At 42.2% G+C, this 21,467-nt stretch overlaps 1 protein-coding gene and 1 pseudogene across 1 annotated transcript; one reads left to right on the top strand and one right to left on the bottom strand.

Annotated features, from left to right (window-relative positions):
- Positions 1-1,299: 1,299 nt before the first annotated feature.
- Positions 1,300-2,852, bottom strand: LOC139471503 (ankyrin repeat domain-containing protein 50-like). The gene has a single exon (XM_071253860.1). The coding sequence runs from the start codon at positions 2,850-2,852 to the stop codon at positions 1,323-1,325; it is 1,530 nt and encodes a 509-aa protein (XP_071109961.1). The 3' UTR covers positions 1,300-1,322.
- A 13,012-nt stretch (positions 2,853-15,864) lies between these two features.
- On the top strand, positions 15,865-17,859 carry LOC139471166 (uncharacterized; annotated as a pseudogene).
- The last annotated feature ends 3,608 nt before the right edge of the window (positions 17,860-21,467 follow it).

Here is a 21,467-nt window from a genome sequence, read left to right on the forward strand (position 1 = left end):
ACCATCTTTTAACGTCTTCTGGTATGACGCAGCCGGGCATCGAACCCCGGACCTTCCGCTCTCCGGGCGGACTCTCTACGACTAGACCTCGGAGGCGGTCTCCTGGAGAGAGAGAGATATCAGAACTATTCATTGCGTTTCATAACATTGGTATTACACGGGCGCTCGTTTTGTATTCTATATTTTAGAAAAAAACAAAAACTGGGAGTTGTTTATCTTACAATATAACACCGCAGGGAGAATAAACCATGAGGGGCTCAGCTTTTGGATGCGATCGTTCGGCCACAGTGTTTATCTGAGTTGCCCAGCTACATCTATGGGAAACATCATATCCCTCTCAAAACTAACGTCGTCCAATTTACGTCATCAAGTTGCGAGCGCATATTAGAATCTCCAGAAAACTTTTGTATGCACATCTGTTTTTCGATTCATACCTCAATGAACCGAAAACAATACACAGTCATTGCTTATAGTTAAATTCGACAACGAAAACATGTTTTATCGACAATAGTTTAACTAAAAACAGGTGTATATATCAAAGCCGACAAAAATGACGACATTGATAAACATTCCAGGTGTAGGTATACATAATGTGGCGTGACATGAATCAGGTGATTGTTTAATTTATGCACATAACTTGACACGTCTACAAAGTCAGTAGCCAATCAACGGAGAGAAGGAACAAAACAATGTTCATTAGACCTGCCAATCAAGGCAAGAGGTGAGACGAACTGCAACAATCAAACTGTAACGAACCGGGATAAGGCGGCTGTTTCAAATGACATGGTCAGTTACCGCCAAATTCAAACATTAGTTCCCTAAGAACGGGAAGACACAGATGGAAATATGCTAGATCTCTAATTAGAAATGAAACCCGAAGACATGAAAGTTGTGGAACCTAGGCGAGCGGGAAAAAAACAGGCGAGCGAGCCTGCACGTTTGCTGTTTCTTTCCTTCACGGCCTTCGGTCTCAAAGGGTAGTTTGGACAATGAATATGCATTAATTTCGCTAAATGTCCTGTGCATGACGATAGACGTGAACAGAAAGGCAACTTCCTCTAATGTAATTTTGGGATTCCCCGACATTCCGTAGTAACGAAAGTAGTCCGCCTCGGTGGGCGTGTCTTAATTTTTTAGAATTCACTGGGAAATGAATGCAAAAACACGTGACCGATTCCGCTAATCAGAATGCAGGAATATCAATGAACACAACGAAAATTTAATTATATCTTCTTAATGCTTGCTGCGCCTTTGGTGGATTGTGGTTGCGAATATGGTCGTACGTCAATAAACATCCTTTCTAATAGTCACGCAACAACAAGTTACAATCCCGACTGCATAGCAAAATGATCATACAAGGTAAGGTTATTTTTTTCTATTGCTATCATTGCAGCTGTTAATCCATATTTGTTTCTGGCATTGGTGTCGATAATGTTCAGTGAGATGATATACTTCAACATCTTTTCCCTGTTACCAACGCATGCCAAATGAAGGATGTTGTTGCCATGGTCATCTGCTAGTGACACATCAGCTCCAATCCTTCTGAGCAAGTCAAATGCCTTTCGATGACCCTTTGCAGCCGCGGTCATTATCGGGGTTCTCCCATACTGTCCTTTACTGTTGACGTCTACACTGGTCTGTAGAAGGATGTGCTTCACCATATCAACATTACCCCCAAGACAAGCAATATGGAGGATGTCTTCTCCATCCTCATCCTTCAGAGACATATCAGCACCATTTTCTACCAGCTTTTCAAAAAGGTCGCGATGTCCACCAGATGCTGCAGTCATCAATGGTGTTCTCCCGAAACTTCCCCTACTATTGATATCAACAATATGTAGGGACATGACATATTTCACCATCTCGACATGGTCTAGCATGCAAGCCACATGCAAAATGTTCTCACCATCATCATCTAGTTGCGTCAAATCACCCCCTTCTTTCATAAGCAGATCAAGTACCTCTCTATGACCCTTCTCTGCTGCTATCATCACGGGCGTCCGCCCATACTGACCTCTACTATTAATGTCAATTATCTTTCTTGATACGATGTATTTCACTACCTCACAACTGCCCCCAAGACACGCTACGTGAAGAATGTTGTATCCGCCATTGTCCACTGGTGACAAGTCACATCCCTTGTTCACTAGTACCTCAAACGCTTTCCAATTTCCTTTAACAGCTGACATCATCAATGGTGTCCTTCCATACTGTCCCCTTCCATTTATTTCAACACTCACCTGTGAGAGGACATACTTCACCATCTCTGCATGTCCTCCTATAAAGGCTACATGAAGAACTGTGTTGCCATCATTATCCACCAATGACACATCTGCTCCTTTAACAACAAGTAAATCAAATACACCCTTAAACCCCCCGCCTACAGCCATCATCGTTGGCGTTCGGTCATATTTTCCTCTACTGTTGATGTCCACAATGTCTCGTGATAGTATATTCTGCACAACATCCACATTACCTCCCAGACAGGCCACATGGAGGATGTTGTTACAATCATTATCAACGAGTGATAGGTCACCTTTATCCATAAAGAAGTCAAACAATTCTCCGTGACCAAATTCAGCTGCCATCATCATCGCTGTCCTGCCATAATGACCTCTGCTATTGACGTCCACAATGCCTTGTAAGAGGATGTACTTCACCATTTCCACATCACCTCCCATACAAGCCACGTGAAGAATATTGTACTCATTATCATCTACTACTAACAAGTCCCCTCCTCTTCTCACAAGAAGATCAAAGACTTCTTTTTGTCCGAATGCTGCTGCCTTCATCACTGGTGTCCGGCCAGATTTACCTCTTATGTTAATGTCAACTTGAGCCTGATCCAACATGTGCTTCACGAAGGCCACCTTCCCATCTCTGGATGCAACATGGAGCTCAGAGTCTTCAACTGTCTGGCTGCGTTCATCATCTGAACAGAAAACCCTTTCATCAGTTAGTAATGCTATCCCCATTCCTGAATGTACTTCTTTAAGTCTCTTGAACAAGAACGTGATGCTTTGAGTACTGCTACCGTTGAGTGAATATAGGTTTTATATTTTACTCACTTAAGAAAGTAAGACAAACAGTAACTTGTTTCCAAGATCACTTGGCAGAGGGGTTACAACGGTTGCGACACATATGTCTACTAAAAGGTTCATAATTCATGTACTGGTCCGAATAGTGCTAACATGTATTATATACAACGTAACAATTTTACCTTCACTCTGTTGTGAATACCCTGTTCTGCTATATATAACAGTCGTAGCATTATTGGATGCTCTTGGGTTCGCCAATCTCTGTCCATCAGCTGAACCTGTGCGGGAGAATGTGAGAATTCATAGAATGACCAACTATATTTGGGTGGGCGGTTGTATTGAGTATCATGGTTAATCTTTGAGACGGAGATATGACTGTACATCTACAATATATCTCCGAGACTGTTATCTGCATGATTAATACCTGTCCAACAAGTATGTATGCCTTTTTTCGATTTTGTGATGGAATTAACGAGGACTTAAATCAATCTTGTATGACTGATAATTGGCTTTGCAAAATATATAACCATCAATTTGCTTTGCAACTGTTATACATACTTCTGTGTGTTTGATTGAAGCTGCAGTAAGGGTGATAGATACATCGAAAGCAACTTTAAGGTGTAGCTAACATTATAATGTGGACATAATCAGGCCAAACGCTCATGACAAAGTCGGGCTGCTTCTGACAGTTATAAGGCTTGTTTCTCATCGGTATGTAATATAGAATGTTATAAGACCATGTCACTTACCACATACATGTTCGATGTAGTTTCCCACGCCTCCGTGTGCAATGCCAGCTATGTTCAGGTTATTGATAGGTCCAGTTCCTGAAATCAGATTGTATTCATAACAACATGATGATATGGAATTGTAGTTCAGATGTGTGATCCCGGATTGGAATTGGTCCCCAGTAATCAATGCTTGTGGTACAGGTTGACTGGAATGAATCGGCTCGTCAGATCGGTTCCCTTGGTTCATTGCCCTTCATACCTGATATCTTGGGGCGTTTCTCATGATGTCAACCACTTGTTTGTCCTCCCATATTATTCAGAGCTGTAATAGACCCGTGAAGGTCAGGTTTAGAATAGATCTTCAGCAACCGATGCTTGCCGCCAAAGGTGACTATGCTCGTCGTAAGAGGCAACTAACGGGATCGGGTGGTCAGACTCGCAGACTTGGTTGATGCATGTCATCATGTCCCAATTACGTAGATCAATGCGCATGATGTCAGTCACTGGATTGTTTTGTCCAGACTCGATTATTCACAGACCGACGGCATATAGCTTGAATATTGTGCGGCGTTAAACAACAAACAGAGCAGTGATACTGCTGATTTCAGCGTAAAAACCAACATGCATGGAACTTACTTGAATTATGTCTAAAGTGCAACCGGCAAGAGATCACAGTTGCAATGATGAACTACCGACAAACTCAATACAGGAACATTGGAGAGGTAGCACAACAACTGACCAGACAAACAATGAAGAGGAAATCAGCACTGTAACCGTATGGGGAGCACGGGTGGCCCAGTCGTCTAAAATGCCGCGATTCGCTGTGCAAAAAAAAAAAAAAATTGCGTCCCTTGGGCACGCCAGATACCTATGATTGTGGGTTCGAATCCCGGTTCCCCCTGATTATGTTTCTAGGTTTGTCAGCACCATTGTGGGTTTCATTAAAGTGGTAAACGTCTGAGACCAGCATCACTTCGTGCTTTCCTCCCACATTCAGCTGACACACCGTTTAAATACTGTTAAAACGGCGTTAAACCCAACTCACTCACTGTAACTGTATGTAAATAAAAAACACTTACCTGCGGTATTGACAGTGATATTAATTATTTGACGTCCCTGTTTGTCGTCGCTGGTCATGACAGTATAAGTTACTTGTAATGTTTATTCCGTCTTCACAGACGGACTGCAAGGCGATAGATCAACTCAAAACGCCAACGTCACAATAAGCTGCGTCCACAGGACAACTGGAAAAAGAGTGATAAAAGGATGACGAGATATGATGGTAGTGTGTCGTAATACAGTGAATTCGCTTACAGGGTGATATTGCAGGCTTCTGATCTATAATTATGACCACCACATGACCAACATAACAAACACCTGGGGTGCGTTGCAAAGCGCCAACCGCATGCAAGCGATGTACAGCGATTCGCCGTACAACGGGGCGCTAACTTTCAGCCACTTGCAATCATACCAATTGCTGACGGAGGTCGCAACGTTCTCAAACCAAAATGGCGGCTGAGTTCGACAGCGGAACAGGACATGCTTGACTGGATCAACTGGGAAATGACCAAAGGCAGCTAACACCCGTCATCCTCAGTCTGCTTCAAAGTAGTCATTAATGTCATCAGTTCGTCATATCGAGCCTCTTCTATTACGTTCTTCATTAGGGGAAGCGGTTGTTGCGCCGCCATTTTGAAAGAGTGCGCAAGCGCTTCGAGCTGTTGCTGACCCCGGAATGAGCGATTAATTTGTTTACTCTAAGCTATTCGTGGCTTGCAACGCGCTCATGGATTAATCAACAAGTGTCAACCAAAACATGTGTGACAAATCCCTACCATATACGGTTTAAAGTGCGCATTGGTGGCGTTCTTGATTACTGATGTTGACAAAGTTCATAGTCCACCACCTCGATACCCAGGACCAGTGCATCACGTGTTGAGTATCGTCTAATCGCAACCTACGTGAAGTTGGCCGCCGCCTGTCTACTCGAACAGATAGACCGGAGCCCAGTCAATTTGGCGACTAGCCAGGGACTTCATAATGTATGCGTAAATCAAGAACTTGAGGACAGGTTGAAGAATTCCTCTGTGCATGGCAGTAGACACATGTGTCCTATGTATACATTTCCTATTCCGTACGTCAAAGCTGCGAGTTGATTTAATTTAAATATATATATAAGTTAGGCAGTTTTGAAATTTAGAAAGGTATTTTGTAATTTGCATGAAATGAACAATCTGTTACAGAGCGTGTGACTAACTGTGCCATCAACACTAGGGGTAGCCTCGTGGTTAAAGTGTTCATTCGCCACGCCTAATGCCTAGTTCGATTCTCCACATGGGTACCATGTGGGAAGCCTATTTCTGGTGTTCCTGCTTTGATATTGCTGGAATATTACTAAATGGTGGCGTAAAACCAAACTCATTCACCCTCACAACACTATACCTTTCTGAAAGCTCATTTCACCCACAGCAGAATGACAACTTGCCCACCGTGGCTAACTGGACTCCTACCAGGTCCGCGCCCTCCGCTCAGTGAGTACGTGCTGTGCTGCATCCACAAAGCATCCTACCCAGAGTTCCATGCGGCCGGCAGCCAGCTAGCATAGTACCTCTGCCACAGGCCAGCGCCATATGACGATTCGTCACGTCTTTCACAGTCCATTCAAGATATTGCATATGTTTTTCATCCGTTTCATGTTTGACAAGTCTACACTTTTTCATAAACAAATGTCAAAGAATGGTTAACTTTCATTGAGAAAGTATGCAAATACGTAAAAATCTACTTGTTTTTGCGTAGTTATCCTATGTTTACATTGGTTGTACGGCTCCACGTTCTGTCATCGAAGCCCGACGGAGAGCTAGCGACACGGTCACTTTGATGCATAAATATATATTGTCATGCAACTCACTGTCGCAGTTGTAGTAGCATATCTATATAGTTATGCAAAACAATATGTAAAGCGCCCCCAAATACTTGCATTAGTCCGTTCTATACTGATTTCTGAAAAAAGCGCGTTTGTTTACAAACAAGAGAAAAGTCCGGTCACGTGATATGCAAATTAGCCTGTGGCAGTGGTGTTATGCTGAGTCACCACTGCGACGGAGTGTGCATAGCAGCTGTGTATGAAGCCGCTTTGATCATGTCTATTATTAGCCACCTGGTGAAGATACAGGTGATAAGATACTGAATCCGTGCGTCACACGTGTGTCGTACAAGGTTGACCTTGTTTTATTCGTTTTGAATAAAATATCTGATAAGGCTGAGTCAACATGACATGCAACGAGGGAGTTAACAAGCCCATTCAACTTTTACGACATTCAATACTTTGCGTCAACATTGCCTCTCAAGGAATATTTATGCTGTTGCGTTAGGTACCATAATAAGGGTTCAATATCCATAAAGAATCAAGTTATTATTATATTGTTAACGTATATAAATGTTTATCATATAATGGGTGGGCTTCTTGGGAGGATAAAGCTAACGGATAAAAAACATATCCGTTGGGGTCATATGCGCTTAGATACGCAAATATCAAAGGTCAAGTAGGGACTACTTTCACTGTTTATAAACAAACATGGCGTCGAGCTTGTCACTCGAAACAGAATTAACCATCGGGAATCCAGTGGTTGATATCATGAACATCGATCTACGTCATTGGGATTCCATGACATGCATCAACCAAGTCATCGAGCCTGACCACGCGATCCCGTTAGTCGCCTCTTACGACAAGCATAGTCGCCTTTTACGGCAAGCATGGGTTGCTGAGGACCTATTCTACCCCGGAATCTTCACCGGTCCCGTAATGGCTTAGGGTAACAGCTACCCAACTATATCGTTCGGAATTGACTGCGTTCGGTCGGATAGAAATCAATGAGTTCTCACAGTGGCTGATAGAATTTGATAGGAGATAAACATTTTGTGTTTGCGAATTATCGGGTGCTGTTGACCATTTGATGCCCTAAAATGTCTTTTGAAACATACGGCGTTAGCGAGAGGTAGCAAATGTTAAAATTTGAAACCACATAATGTTCATCGACATTGTGACATACAAACGTTATCAGTAATTTCACGAAGCATTTTCTTTCTACGAGAACTCTGTTAGAGAGTCACGCCGTCACTCTAGAATGATATGACGTCAGGATACGCTGAATGAAATCGTATCTACTTCCGTGATAACTGACCCCATCGAAATTTTGTTTTCATAATGTTCTATTTGTTTCTGAACTAAATCAAAGTTGTTCTGAAAATATTTATTAACGTTAATAAATTGGTTTGTTGATTCACGCGGCACTCAGCAATATTCCAGCAATATGACGGCGGAATGTAAATATTCGAGTCTGGAGCAGACAATCCAGTGACTGATATCATGAGCATCGATCTACGTCATTGGGATTCGATGACATGCATCAACCAAGTCAGCGAGCCTTACCACCCGATCCCGTTAGTCGCCTCTTACGACAGGCATAGTCGCCTTTTACGGCAAGCATGGGTTACTGAAGACCTATTCTAGGTACCCCGGAATCTTCACGGGTCTCATTCACTGACAAAGCCCATGCCTAGTATCATTTGGCAAAGCGACCCGCCCAAAAAGAGAGTTGGTGTAACAAATCAATTAACAAGGGTACATGCTAGACAGCGGCGGCGCATTGAAGACACCAGAAGATTGAAAACAGCCTTGGGGTTATTGTTGCAAATGTAAATCAAAGATTGGCCCAACTTATGCCCCGTTACCGGCTTGTTCTGGTCCTGCCTTCGTCATTTCATTTTATCCATGATAATATAGGGAATATGTCTGGAAAAACAGCCTGTGATAGCAGTACAGCAATGTTACTATGATGCCTTAAAACATCTTTTTACAAGACGTGCAAGGTGTGGACGGGCATTATCCAACGTGGCGTTACGGCCCTGCATATGCACCAATGGTAGAACTTGATCTTAAACGATGTCACCCCGGTTGCGACCGCCTCCGTGGTCTAGTGGTAGAGCGTCCGCCCGGAGAGCGGAGGTCCGGGGTTCGATCCCCGGCCCGTCATACCAAAAGACGTTAAAAGATGGTACTTGTTGTTACCCTGTCTGGCGCTCGGCATTAAGGGGCTAAAACAAGGACTCGTCGGCTCGGAGTCAGTATACTGTGTCTGAGTGGGGTATTCGTGTTAAACTGCGGCATGGTATCTCAGTGTGCTAGCACTATAAATCGGCATCAGTCCGGACTAGTACAAGCAGCCACACACACACACACACGTGCATGCACGTCGCTATATAAGTGCAATAATCTTGGACGCGGCGTTAAACCCATTTTCACCTCACCTCATCCCGGTTGTGTACGTCATTCAAATTGCCATTAACAACGATGAGTTGTGTTCCTCCACAAGTTGAGAGGCCACCCATACCATTTAAATTCTTCCTCGAAACTGACGACGTTGAGTAATGCAAGCGTCGCTAAAACCTTCTCTTGAACAAGTCATCTGTGAACAGTTTATCGCTGCAGTTTTGTCGTCTGAACCTCAGATGCTGTCTTCTTCAAGCTAGGCCAGCCTGAATGTGACGTGGAAGCAAAATTGGGTGTATTGTCGTGGACGGATGTTGTGCTCCCTGAACGAACACATTTCTGCCATTTATTGTCATTTTGGTATAGATGCACACACCGAATATTGTCTTTTGTTAATTAATAAACAGTACAGTACTACTCGCATGTTGTTGTTTTTAAAAGAATGAAAAACATCTTTTAAACACAATGTTAGAAAAAAAAATCATTATTTTCAGTTGGTCATATTTTATTTCCAAATTTATATTTCTTAATATGATTTTAAAGTTAAAAAAGAGCTTGCAGTGTTTTTTCGTTTAAATGTAGACATACCTCCTCAAATTTCATCGACATTTAACAATCGCAAATGTGTTTTTATCCCCCGCTCATTTCCATGACAAGCTCCACCTCGGTTAAAAAAGATTAGGGTTTGTTTAGATTTAATAATGTCATAAATTCTGCAACATGGGCGGCGGATATAGCCACGTTAGTGACAAACTCATGTTCTTGTTTGCTTAAATGGGCAATTAAAGAAATAATTTATAAACAAGATATCTTTTCAGCTGTTATAAGCATCAAAACACGTGAACCTATGCGTGCCAATGCAAGATCAAATATAAGTTTTCAGTGAAATTCACTGAAAAACTGAAATAACTCTTGGTGATCATGAGAATATGTCTTGTCACACAGGGCTTCGATTTCTAACAATTTGTAAATAAGTTTAATGTATTATGTTAATCATCATCATTATCAGATTTTACTTAAGCGTTAAGCGTCCGCCCAGAGAGCAGAAGGTCCGGGGTTCGATCTCCAGCCGCGTCATACTAAAGGAGGTTAAAAGATGGTACTTGTTGTTACCCTGCCTGACGCTCAGCATTAAGGGGCTAAAACAAGTACTGGTCGGCTCGGAGTCAGTATACTGTGTCTAAGTGAGGTATTCTTGTTAAACTGCGACATGGTATCTCAGTGAGCTAGCACTATAAATCGGCATCAGTTCGGACCGGACTAGTGCAAGCAAACACACATACTTATCACCTCTTGGTACAGATCAAATGGATGTTAAACTGAATTAAGTTTGGGGAGTGGAATTGATCGCCAGCGTTACAACTCAATAAAAATACATATTAACCAATATACGTGTTAGGATGTGATTCCCTCACCGTGCGTTGTCTAGTCTTTATTACTAACTACAAAGCGAAAAATTCATGAAACGCAATTCTGTTATCGATGTACATTGGAATGTCGAAATGACGATTTATACTTATTTATTATTGTCATAATAATTAAGTACTCAGGACTATTTTTATCAAAGTACCTCAATCCTTACGCGCATTCTGATTGATTTGTCGTATTTTCGCGCATAACATTCATCGACCTGGGGACGAGTCCTTTTGCAGGTTACGGAAAGGAGCGAGTGGTGACGAATGCTGAACAGCTGTCAGGGCTTTAACATTCGTCACCACTCGTCTCTTTCCGTAACCAGCTTTTCGGCTTGTCCCGGAATAACACGAGTTGGTCACGAATGAGGGCTTTAATGGATACATTCGTGAGCAACTCGTGTTATTCCGGGACAAGCCGAATAGCGACTCGTGCCCCTCTCATGGCCCTTTTTGCGACTGGGTTCCGTCTTAGCGCAAACGGGCATACCTAAAACAATTGTCAAGACGTTGCGTAATGGTTCACATATATTTCCCCATATATTATATATATTTCAGATGAAATGTAAAGCACATCGGCACGTGCGGAATTATACAGTATGATTGAACATATTTAACTGTGTCTTGGGTATATTTTTAGGTGCAAGACATATGTAAAATCAAAAATTATTTCTGAGGGATTATTTGTCAAAGAACTTGAAATCATACGGGCATTCTGATTGGTTTGTCGTATTTTCGCACATAACATTCATCGATAGGGGGACGAGTCTTCTTGCAGGTTACGGAAAGGGGCGAGTGGTGACAAATGTAATGGATAGTGGTGATTACCTCCCTTGAGTAGTCCTTCCGACATCGAGGCTTAAGCGCGATGGTAGTAGGCACTGTTTAGGCGTATGGAGTTATACAGTTACACCTCGTGACAGGTAAACAGTCTTGATTATTGCAGCTCCTTTTTTGCAACAGTCATAGACGTACTAGTATTAGAATTGCATGCATATCCTCTGTTAAACACAACGCTTAAAGGGCAAGTTCAAACGGAAATGAACCTTTTTTTCTTGTACTTTTTCCACATTAAAAGTGTTAACATAGAAGTGTCATAGACAAAAATATAAAAACATCATATTTAATTAACATGTTTTTTGCACTAAAACGATTTATATTTTTCACATTTACCAAGTGTTCTATTTCCATAACAAAAACACCATGGCTTATGTCCCTTGCAATATGACGTCATTGGTGCCAATTGATAAATATTATGACGTCATCATGCTTTGTTAGAGCCGCTTCACGTGGTGTAGGTACAGTTTTGTGATTCTAGCATCTCAGATGCCAGCCAGAATTGTGTTATGCTGAGTCACCACTGCGCCGGAGTGTGTCGTAGACCATGTTGTTTTACCGCAAACTGGTCCTTGATATCTTTTGCGTTGAGAATAGACAGGGACAGAAAAAGAAAGAAAGTGATTTTTGCGTGTACACTTCCCCTTTAACCAGGATTGCAAGGCTCTTCAACTGTTGAAACAAGCTTGTCATAGTCATGGACCAGTACTGACTGACTCCATGGTTTTACCTTGACTTACGACAGCTGGGGTCCAGTGGATTCCCAGTAATTAATTTTAAGGGTCCTTGCAAGCAATATGAGGGCCCTGTAAAGTAACCAAATGGTTTAATATATCGTGCATTGAGATAATCTCTTTAGAGCCTCGAATGATACTGGTCAGTTTAATGGATGAAATAACATACACCCATAAGTGTTCATTATGCGCTGTTGGTACAATTAATATTATTGTGCGTCCACGGGACGCAGTATATTATTTTTCTGCGTCCTTTATCTACATATGTGCCTACTGGACGCATGTGTGTAAGACGCGTGCAACCCTGTGGACTGTCTTCAGAGAACAGCACCATGGTAACTATGGATGCGTGTCCGCTTACAACACCAGGTTAAACACGCTTTGTTTTTCATACAAGTTTGGCCTCGTCAACTCCTTCAACGAGTACCTACTCGGGTCATGCTGATTTGGACTCTGAGACAATATTGTTGAGCGACTGAGTTTGATCCGTGCGTATTTGAGTCCTAGCTGGACAGTCTCAAGGGATACACGCATTTCTGGTTTCTAGTGGGTCGAGCGTATTGTGTCGAGATGACATATAATTCAATTGAGTGTGGGGTCGGTGTTGGGGTAGCAGTGTGGGTAGCTGAGTCAGGCGCTAAGGCCACTTGGCGTACGTGTCTGATTGTATGGTGTCAGTTGTCAGTTGATACGATTGGCGCAGTATATGTAAGGCGATCTATGCCGAGACTACTACAGGGCTTGGCCATTTAGTTTGTTTTTGGGTCAGAGGAGGGGAGGGGAGGGGAGGGGAGAGGGGGGATGTTAGGACTGAATATTTCATGACACCCCCTCCCTATTGTAAATGGCCAGTTCCTAAAAAATGTACAAATGTTCAGGCCACTTGATCGAGATAACAACAAAAACCATTAAAGCTTTCATTCCTTGTTCTCTTGGTTAGAAAGCTGCAATAAATGTTCTGTAAACATGAAATGAAATACCAAAATATACATTGCTATAACACAACTTCCACCTATTTCTGGTACAAACTTCTTCTTACAAATTGCAGCTGTTGCACCAAATATAGCAGCATTTGTTTGACTAAATATATAATTAATATTCAGCTACCAAGTAGATCTAAATAACACCGTTAAACTCCAGGATTCGGCAACAACACTGTATCATCGCCACAACAGGAGACTAATAATAATCTTCAGACGCCCTATAATGGACAAATAATATAAATACTTAAATATAGTAATTATAATAAGAATTAAAATCATGAAACTGAAGTCAGCAAAGTTTGTTTATAGGCGGATTTCAATATTTCAATACTACTATTAAGAACGGAGACATTATCAGCTGACTCGTGAAGATTCCGGGGTAGAATTGGTCTTAAGCAACCCATGCTTGCCGTAAAAGGTGACAATGCTTGTCCTGAGAGGCGACTAACGGGATCGCGTGGTCAGGCTCGGTGACTTGGTTGATGCATGTCATCGATCCCAATTGCGTGGATCGATGCTCATGATATTAATCACAGGATTGTCTGGCCCAGACTCGATTATTTACAAACCGCCGTCATATAGCTGGAATATTGCTGAGTGCGGCGTTAAACAACACACCAACCAACCAACATTATCAACGGTTGAATGTCCTGTGCGGAAACCTGTTTGAGCATCAGAAATAATGTTATTACTTTCAACATAACGTGTTAAGCGATGATTTATTAAACTGTGAACAATTACTATAAGACTGACAAACATAATCACCTTTCTTAGAAATAGGCAACCTAATTCCTCGCAAACAATTTTCAGAAAAGTGTCCTGTTTTCAATATATGATTAAACAATTCACAATAAACGTTCAATAACAGTTATTAATACCACAAGTTTTCAGTCAAGTATTCACGGTCTGTAAGCTGAAGCCCTGGCTTCTGGTTCCGTTACTTCAAATTCATATATAATTAATAGTTTGTTATATAATTGCTGACCCGTGAAGATCCGGGGTAGAATCTTTCAGAAGTTTGCTCGCTCAGAAGATCTGTTGTCAATGATGACCAAGGTAGATGATATTTCTTGTGAAGATCCGGGGTAGTATAGGTCTTCAGCAACCCATGCTTGCCTCAGAAGGCGACTAAGCTTGTCGTAAGAGGCGACTAACGGGATCGGGTATTCAGACTCGCTGACTTGGTTGATGCATGTCACAGTATCCCAATTGCGTTGGTCGATGCTCATGAGGTATCATAATGACTTTACATTGATAAAAAAACTTGAGTGTACCTAATTCTCATTTCGTCATGCTTGTCGCATGTGCTTAAGTTTGTAAGGGTCACAGACAGCAAGATTACAGTCATGACTGTCTTGTTATATTGATTATATCCATAATACATCCGTTGGTCCCACTTTTATGAAACCTATGGGGTTATGGTGTAACTTTTGCAGTCCCATAGGGAATAACAATGTAGGTTTTTTCTGCGCATAAAATGAGGAAAAAAAGAATGCATAAAACGTCCTTTTTCAAAGTATCTGTCGCTACTAAAAAGACCGTATGGAGAAACTCAAATGATAATGTCTTAATAAACCTTCGCAGAAATTTATGTTATGAAAACTTTAAGGCTAAAATATTTGCTTAAAAATACTGGAATCACTTGCATTTGGCAACGTCAAAACATTGCTAATGATACAGATGAATAATTACTTGGAATATTATCATAATTTATATAGTAGATACGACCAAATATGGCACGGGTATGGTCCCCCGTGCCCCCCAGGTAGTCCCTTGGGCACACCAGAAACCTATGATTGTGGGTTCGAATCCTGGTTCGCCTCGATTATGTTTCTAGGTTTGTCAGCACCGTACCCGTCCTCGTGGGTTTCGCCGAAGTGGTAAACGTCTAAGACCTGCATTACGTCGGGCTTTCCTCCCACATTGAGCTGGCACGCCGCGATATAACTGGAATACTGTTAAAAGCGGCGTTAAACCCAACTCACTCACTCACTAACAACACTACCGACAGTCAAATCCCTGCTACAATATTCCCTACATTCTTGGTGTGCGGATAGCCATCACGTACCACTTGAGTGGTCACTTTCCGGGACATAAAAAACTCAACCCGACCATTCAGATACGTATTTCCGGTCTGTGATATCACTGATACTCACTTTAAGATTTGATCAAAGTGGTGAAGGTCTGAGTCCCGCATCACTTCGGGATTTCCTCCCACATTAAACTGACACCCAACAATATAGTGAGTGAGTATGGTTTTACGCTGCTTTAAGCAATATTCCAGCAATATCAGCAATAAACCTATGATTGTTGGTTCGAATCCCGGTTAACCCCGATTATGTTTCTAGGTTTGTCAGCACCATACCCGTGCGCGTTGGTTTCACCGAAGTTGTAAACGTCTGCATCACTTCGGGCTTTCCTCCCACATTAAACTGACACGCCGTGATATAACTGGAATACTGTTAAAAGCGGCGTTAAACCCAATTCACTCGTTACATCCTTGCCTGTAGTTCTGCTTCTGTACAGTTTCGTGCATTTAACCTTAGTGATGATATTATCTGTTCGAATGTTTCGGGTGTTTTATGACATATCTCAAAGTTGCTGCGTACGAGCCCTTCTCGCAGAACCTACATCCTTGCCTGTATTGCTGATTTTGTACAGTTTCGTGCATTTTACCTTATGGCGCACATTATCGCGCACTGTTCGAATGTTTCGGGTGTTTTATGACATATTTCAAAGTTGTGGTGTAGAATATGTTGTGTACTCTTCTCGCAGAACCACCTACATGTATTTTCAGATGGGTTACACAGATGTCCTGTTGCTGTCCGTCAGTGTATTTCGATCCAAGAAGAAGTTAAAGATGACGTTTTTGAGCCTTCTGACTGTTGTGTTCCTCTTCGCCAACACAATAGAAACAGGGGTTAAATTAGGTATGCTGAGAACAAGGGAGTTCGATGTTACTGATTGTATCTACCCTGGAATTTGCCGTGCCATGACACAGGATGAGACAGAGTACTTCGTTACAACCGACAACAAACGTTCTTCTCAAATCTTAGTGTGCCAGTGGAATATAATAGAACAGCATGGCATGATCATTCCGTCGTGCCAAACATAGTACACATCACGTGGTACGGAGGTCCAAAGAGGAACACATTTTTATTCCACCATTTTGTGTCCTTGTTAGCCATCCATAAATTTCTGAAGCCCAAGGTGATACTCTTCTGGTTTGATCTGTTACCGGAGGGGGTCTACTGGGACCAAGCTACGGATGGCTTCCCGGAGATAGTGTTGGTGTACAGGGCCCCGCCCACCACCATCCTAGGACAGGAAGTACACGTCCCAGAGCACCAATCAGATGTCATCAAGATCGAGGCGGTGATGGAGTTTGGCGGCATCTACATGGATTTTGACGTCCTTGTTGTTCAGCCTTTCTCAGCCCTATATCAGTAAGTCATTCTCACCTTCACATCAGTATGTCAGATAAAGTTCTTCACACATCTACATGGATCTTGACGTCCTTGTTGTTCAGCCTTTCTCAGCCCTATATCAGTAAGTCATTCTCACCTTCACATCAGTATGTCTGATATAGTTCTTCACACATCTACATGGATCTTGACGTCCTTGTTGTTCAGCCTTTCTCAGCCCTATATCAGTAAGTCATTCTCACCTTCACATCAGTATGTCAGATATAGTTCTTCACATATCTACATGGATCTTGACGTCCTTGTTGTTCAGCCTTTCTCAGCCCTATATCAGTAAGTCATTCTCACCTTCACATCAGTATGTCAGATATATTTCTTCACACATCTACATGGATCTTGACGTCCTTGTTGTTCAGCCTTTCTCAGCCCTATATCAGTAAGTCATTCTCACCTTCACATCAGTATGTCAGATATAGTTCTTCACACATCTACAATGTCTTCACTGCATCAGAGCGACCTGTGAAGATCCGGGGTAGAATAGGTCTTCAGCAAACCATGCTTGCCGTAAAAGGCGACTTAGCGGCGACTAACGCGATCGGGTGGTCAGACTCGCTGACTTGGTTGGAGCATGTAATCGATCCTAATTGCGTGGATCCTAATCGATGCTCATGATATCAATCACTGGATTGTATGGTGCAGAGCTGGAATATTGCTGAGTGCGGCGTAAAACAACAAACCAACCAAACCAACAGAAGCAGTCGTTCTCACAGCTGCATCAGTAAGTCAGATATTCAGTAAACTACGGTTATAACGAACTCGAAGGGACCACTAACTTTAGTTTGTTATAACCGTAGTTCGTTATAAGCATGTATACAGCATAACTATAGCAAATAGTCGGGACCAAAAAATCAGTTTGTTATATCCGTCAGTTCGTTATAAGCGTTTTCGTTATAAACGTACTTTACTGTAATTGTACCCTACTCCACATCAGTGTGTCATTAATAGTCGTAATCGCCTCTACATACTTGTGTCATAAATTGTCGTTCTCATCCCATCGTTGTTGTTAGCGTGAGTGCTGTTTGGGCAGAAACAATAATCAATAAGGGACGTTTTTAAAATCCAATGTAACATGATAAAATAAATACTATTCAAACTGTTTCCCTCTAATGCAGATACGAAGTGACGATGGGGTACGTGACACCGGACGGCCTCTGTAACGGCATAATTGTAGCGAGGCCGTGGGCAGATTTCCTCAAGATCTGGTACTAGAAGTACAAAACACTAGATGACAGTGTCTGGGGCTATCATTCTGTCCAGCTACCTGCAATACTGGCCCAGAAGTACCCAAACCTCATAAACACAGAACTCCGGTCCATGAATCAACCAAATCCGGTAGAAAGTTTTGGACTTCTTTACGGAAAAGAGTCGTTTGATTGGCAAGTTTCAAACTATGCTATCCATACTTGGATTCGAACTCAGTTAATTTCAAAGAAACTGAATGCATGGTCGATCAGAACCTGGGACTGTGTGGCTGGTGAAATATTTAGATACATATACTATGGGAATAAAACGCTTATACAACCCCTTGGTAGAATATAGGAAACTTCAAGAACAGGGATAAAACTTGTATACAACCACTTGGTGGATGAAGCGTTATCTGCTATGGAAATAAAACTGTTTTACAACCAAATGGTGGATGATACGGTATGTAAAATTCGTATACAACCACGTGGAAGATGACAATTTGACATTCAGGTAGTCTACCTTCCAGATAAGGCTCTTTTACCAAAGATATCTTGAGGTGTATCTTTGTCTAGCCCAACATGGTACAGCAAACTACGGTTATAACGAACTCAAAGGGACTACTATTTTTAGTTCGTTATAACCGTAGTTCGTTATAAGCGTGTTCGTTATAACCGTAGTTTACTGTATTGACAAAATGTTTCATTACAGTCCCTAAAAACCTACTTGCCTTTTCCTCTGAACATTTCATGTTTTGTCCTGCCTCACCCCTAAACACGATATACACCACCTTGCCTCTTCTCCTGAACATTTCATGTTTTGTCCTGCCTCACCCCTAAACACGATATACACCACCTTGCCTCTTCTCCTGAACATTTCATGTTTTGTCCTGCCTCACCCCTAAACACGATATACACCACCTTGCCTCTTCTCCTGAACATTTCATGTTTTGTCCTGCCTCACCCCTAAACACGATATACACCACCTTGCCTCTTCTCCTGAACATTTCATGTTTTGTCCTGCCTCACCACTAAACACGATATACACCACCTTGCCTCTTCTCCTGAACATTTCATGCTTTGTCCTGCCTCACCCTTAAACACGATATACACCACCTTGCCTCTTCTCCTGAACATTTCATGTTTTGTCCTGCCTCACCCTTAAACGTGTCATACACTGACGTGCCTCACCCCTAAACACGATATACACCACCTTGCCTCTTCTCCTGAACATTTCATGTTTTGTCCTGCCTCACCCCTAAACATGATATACACCACCTTGCCTCTTCTCCTGAACATTTCATGTTTTGTCCTGCCTCACCCCTAAACACGATATACACCACCTCGCCTCTTCTCCTGAACATTTCATGTTTTGTCCTGCCTCACCCCTAAACATGATATACACCACCTTGCCTCTTCTCCTGAACATTTTATGTTAAGCCTTATCTCACACTGAAACACGATATACACCACCTTGCCTCTTCCCCTGAACATTTCATGTTTTGTCCTGCCTCACCCCTAAACATGATATACACCACCTTGCCTCTTCTCCTGAACATTTCATTTTTTGTCCTGCCTCACCCCTAAACACGATATACACCACCTTGCCTCTTCTCCTGAACATTTCATGTTTTGTCCTGCCTCACCCCTAAACACGATATACACCACCTTGCCTCTTCTCCTGAACATTTCATGTTTTGTCCTGCCTCACCCTTAAACGTGTAATACACTGACGTGCCTCACCCCTAAACACGATATACACCACCTTGCCTCTTCTCCTGAACATTTCATGTTTTGTCCTGCCTCACCCCTAAACACGATATACACCACCTTGCCTCTTCCCCTGAACATTTTATGTTTTGTCCTGCCTCACCCCTAAACACGATATACACCACCTTGCCTCTTCTCCTGAACATTTCATGTTTTGTCCTGCCTCACCACTAAACATGATATACACCACCTTGCCTCTTCTCCTGAACATTTTATGTTAAGCCTTATCTCACACTTAAACACGATATACACCACCTTGCCTCTTCTGAACATTTCATGTTTTGTCCTGCCTCACCCCTAAACACGATATACACCACCTTGCCTCTTCTCCTGAACATTTCATGTTTTGTTCTGCCTCACCCCTAAACACGATATACCCCACCTTGCCTCTTCTCCTGAACATTTCATGTTTTGTTCTGCCTCACCCCTAAACATGATATACACCACCTTGCCTCTTATATATATACATGATGTCATGTTGTTGTGCGAGGCATGACGAGGTTCATGTTGTTACTTAATGTCATGTAGCTGTGTGAGGTATGGCGAGGTTCATGTTGTTACTGCTAATGTCATGTAGCTGTGAGAGGTACGACGAGGTTCATGTTGTTACTGTTAATGTCATGTTGTTGTGCGAGGCATGACGAGGTTCATGTTGTTACTTAATGTCATGTAGCTGTGTGAGGTATGGCGAGGTTCATGTTGTTACTGTTAATGTCATGTAGTTGAGCGATGTATGATGAGGTTCATGTTGGTACTTAATGTCATGTAGTTGTGCGAGGTATGACGAGGTTCATGTTGTTACCTAATGTAATGTATGTGTGCGAGGTATGATGAGGTTCATGTTGTAACTGTTAATGTCATGTATGTGTGTGAGGTATGGCGAGGTTCATGTTGTTACTGTTAATGTCATGTAGTTGAGCGATGTATGATGAGGTTCATGTTGGTACTTAATGTCATGTAGTTGTGCGAGGTATGACGAGGTTCATGTTGTTACCTAATGTAATGTATGTGTGCGAGGTAGGCCGAGGTTCATGTTGTTAGTGTTAATGTCATGTTGTTGTGCGAGGCATGACGACGTGCATGTTGTTACTGTTAATGTCATGTTTTTGTGCGATGTATGACGAGGTTCATTATTTTACTGCTATTGTCATGTAGCTGTGCGAGGTACGACGAGGTTCATGTTGTTACTTAATGTCATGTAGTTGTGCGAGGTAGGATGAGGTTCATGTTGTTACTTAATGTCATGTAGCTGTGCGAGGTACGACGAGGTTCATGTTGTTGCTGTTAATGTCATGTAGCTGTGCGAGGTAGGATGAGGTTCATGTTGTTACTTAATGTCATGTATTTGTGCGAGGTACGACGAGGCTCATGTTGTTACTTAATGTCATGTAGCTGTGCGAGGTACGACGAGGTTCATGTTGTTACTGTTAATGTCATGTAGCTGTGCGAGGTAGGATGAGGTTCATGTTGTTACTTAATGTCATGTAGTTGTGCGAGGTACGACGAGGCTCATGTTGTTACTTAATGTCAAGTAACTGTGCGAGGTATGACGAGGTTCATGTTGTTACTTAATGTCATGTTGTTGTGCGAGGTTGATGAGGTTCATGTTGTTCCTGCTAATGTCATGTAGTTGTGCGAGGTACGACGATGTTCATGTTGTTACCTAATGTCATGTAGTTGTGCGAGGTAGGATGAGTTTCATGTTGTTACTGCTAATGTCATGTAGCTGTGCGAGGTGTGATGAAGTTCATATTGTTCCTGCTAATGTCATGTAGTTGTGCGATGTATGAGGTTCATGTTGTTACTTAATGTCATGTATGTGTGCGAGGTATGATGATGTTGATGTTGTTCCTGCTAACGTCATGTATGTGTGGAAGGTAGGATGAGGCTCATGTTGTTCCTGCTAATGTCATGTAGCTGTGCAAGGTAGGATGACGTTCATGTTGTTCCTGCTAATGTCATGTAGCTGTGCAAGGTAGGATGACGTTCATGTTGTTCCTGCTAATGTCTGCCACGTTTCTCCCATCTCT

This window comes from Haliotis cracherodii, unplaced genomic scaffold, assembly GCF_022045235.1.
Source record: "Haliotis cracherodii isolate W230 unplaced genomic scaffold, xgHalCrac1.p SCAF_22, whole genome shotgun sequence".
Taxonomy (NCBI): Eukaryota; Metazoa; Mollusca; class Gastropoda; order Lepetellida; family Haliotidae; genus Haliotis; species Haliotis cracherodii.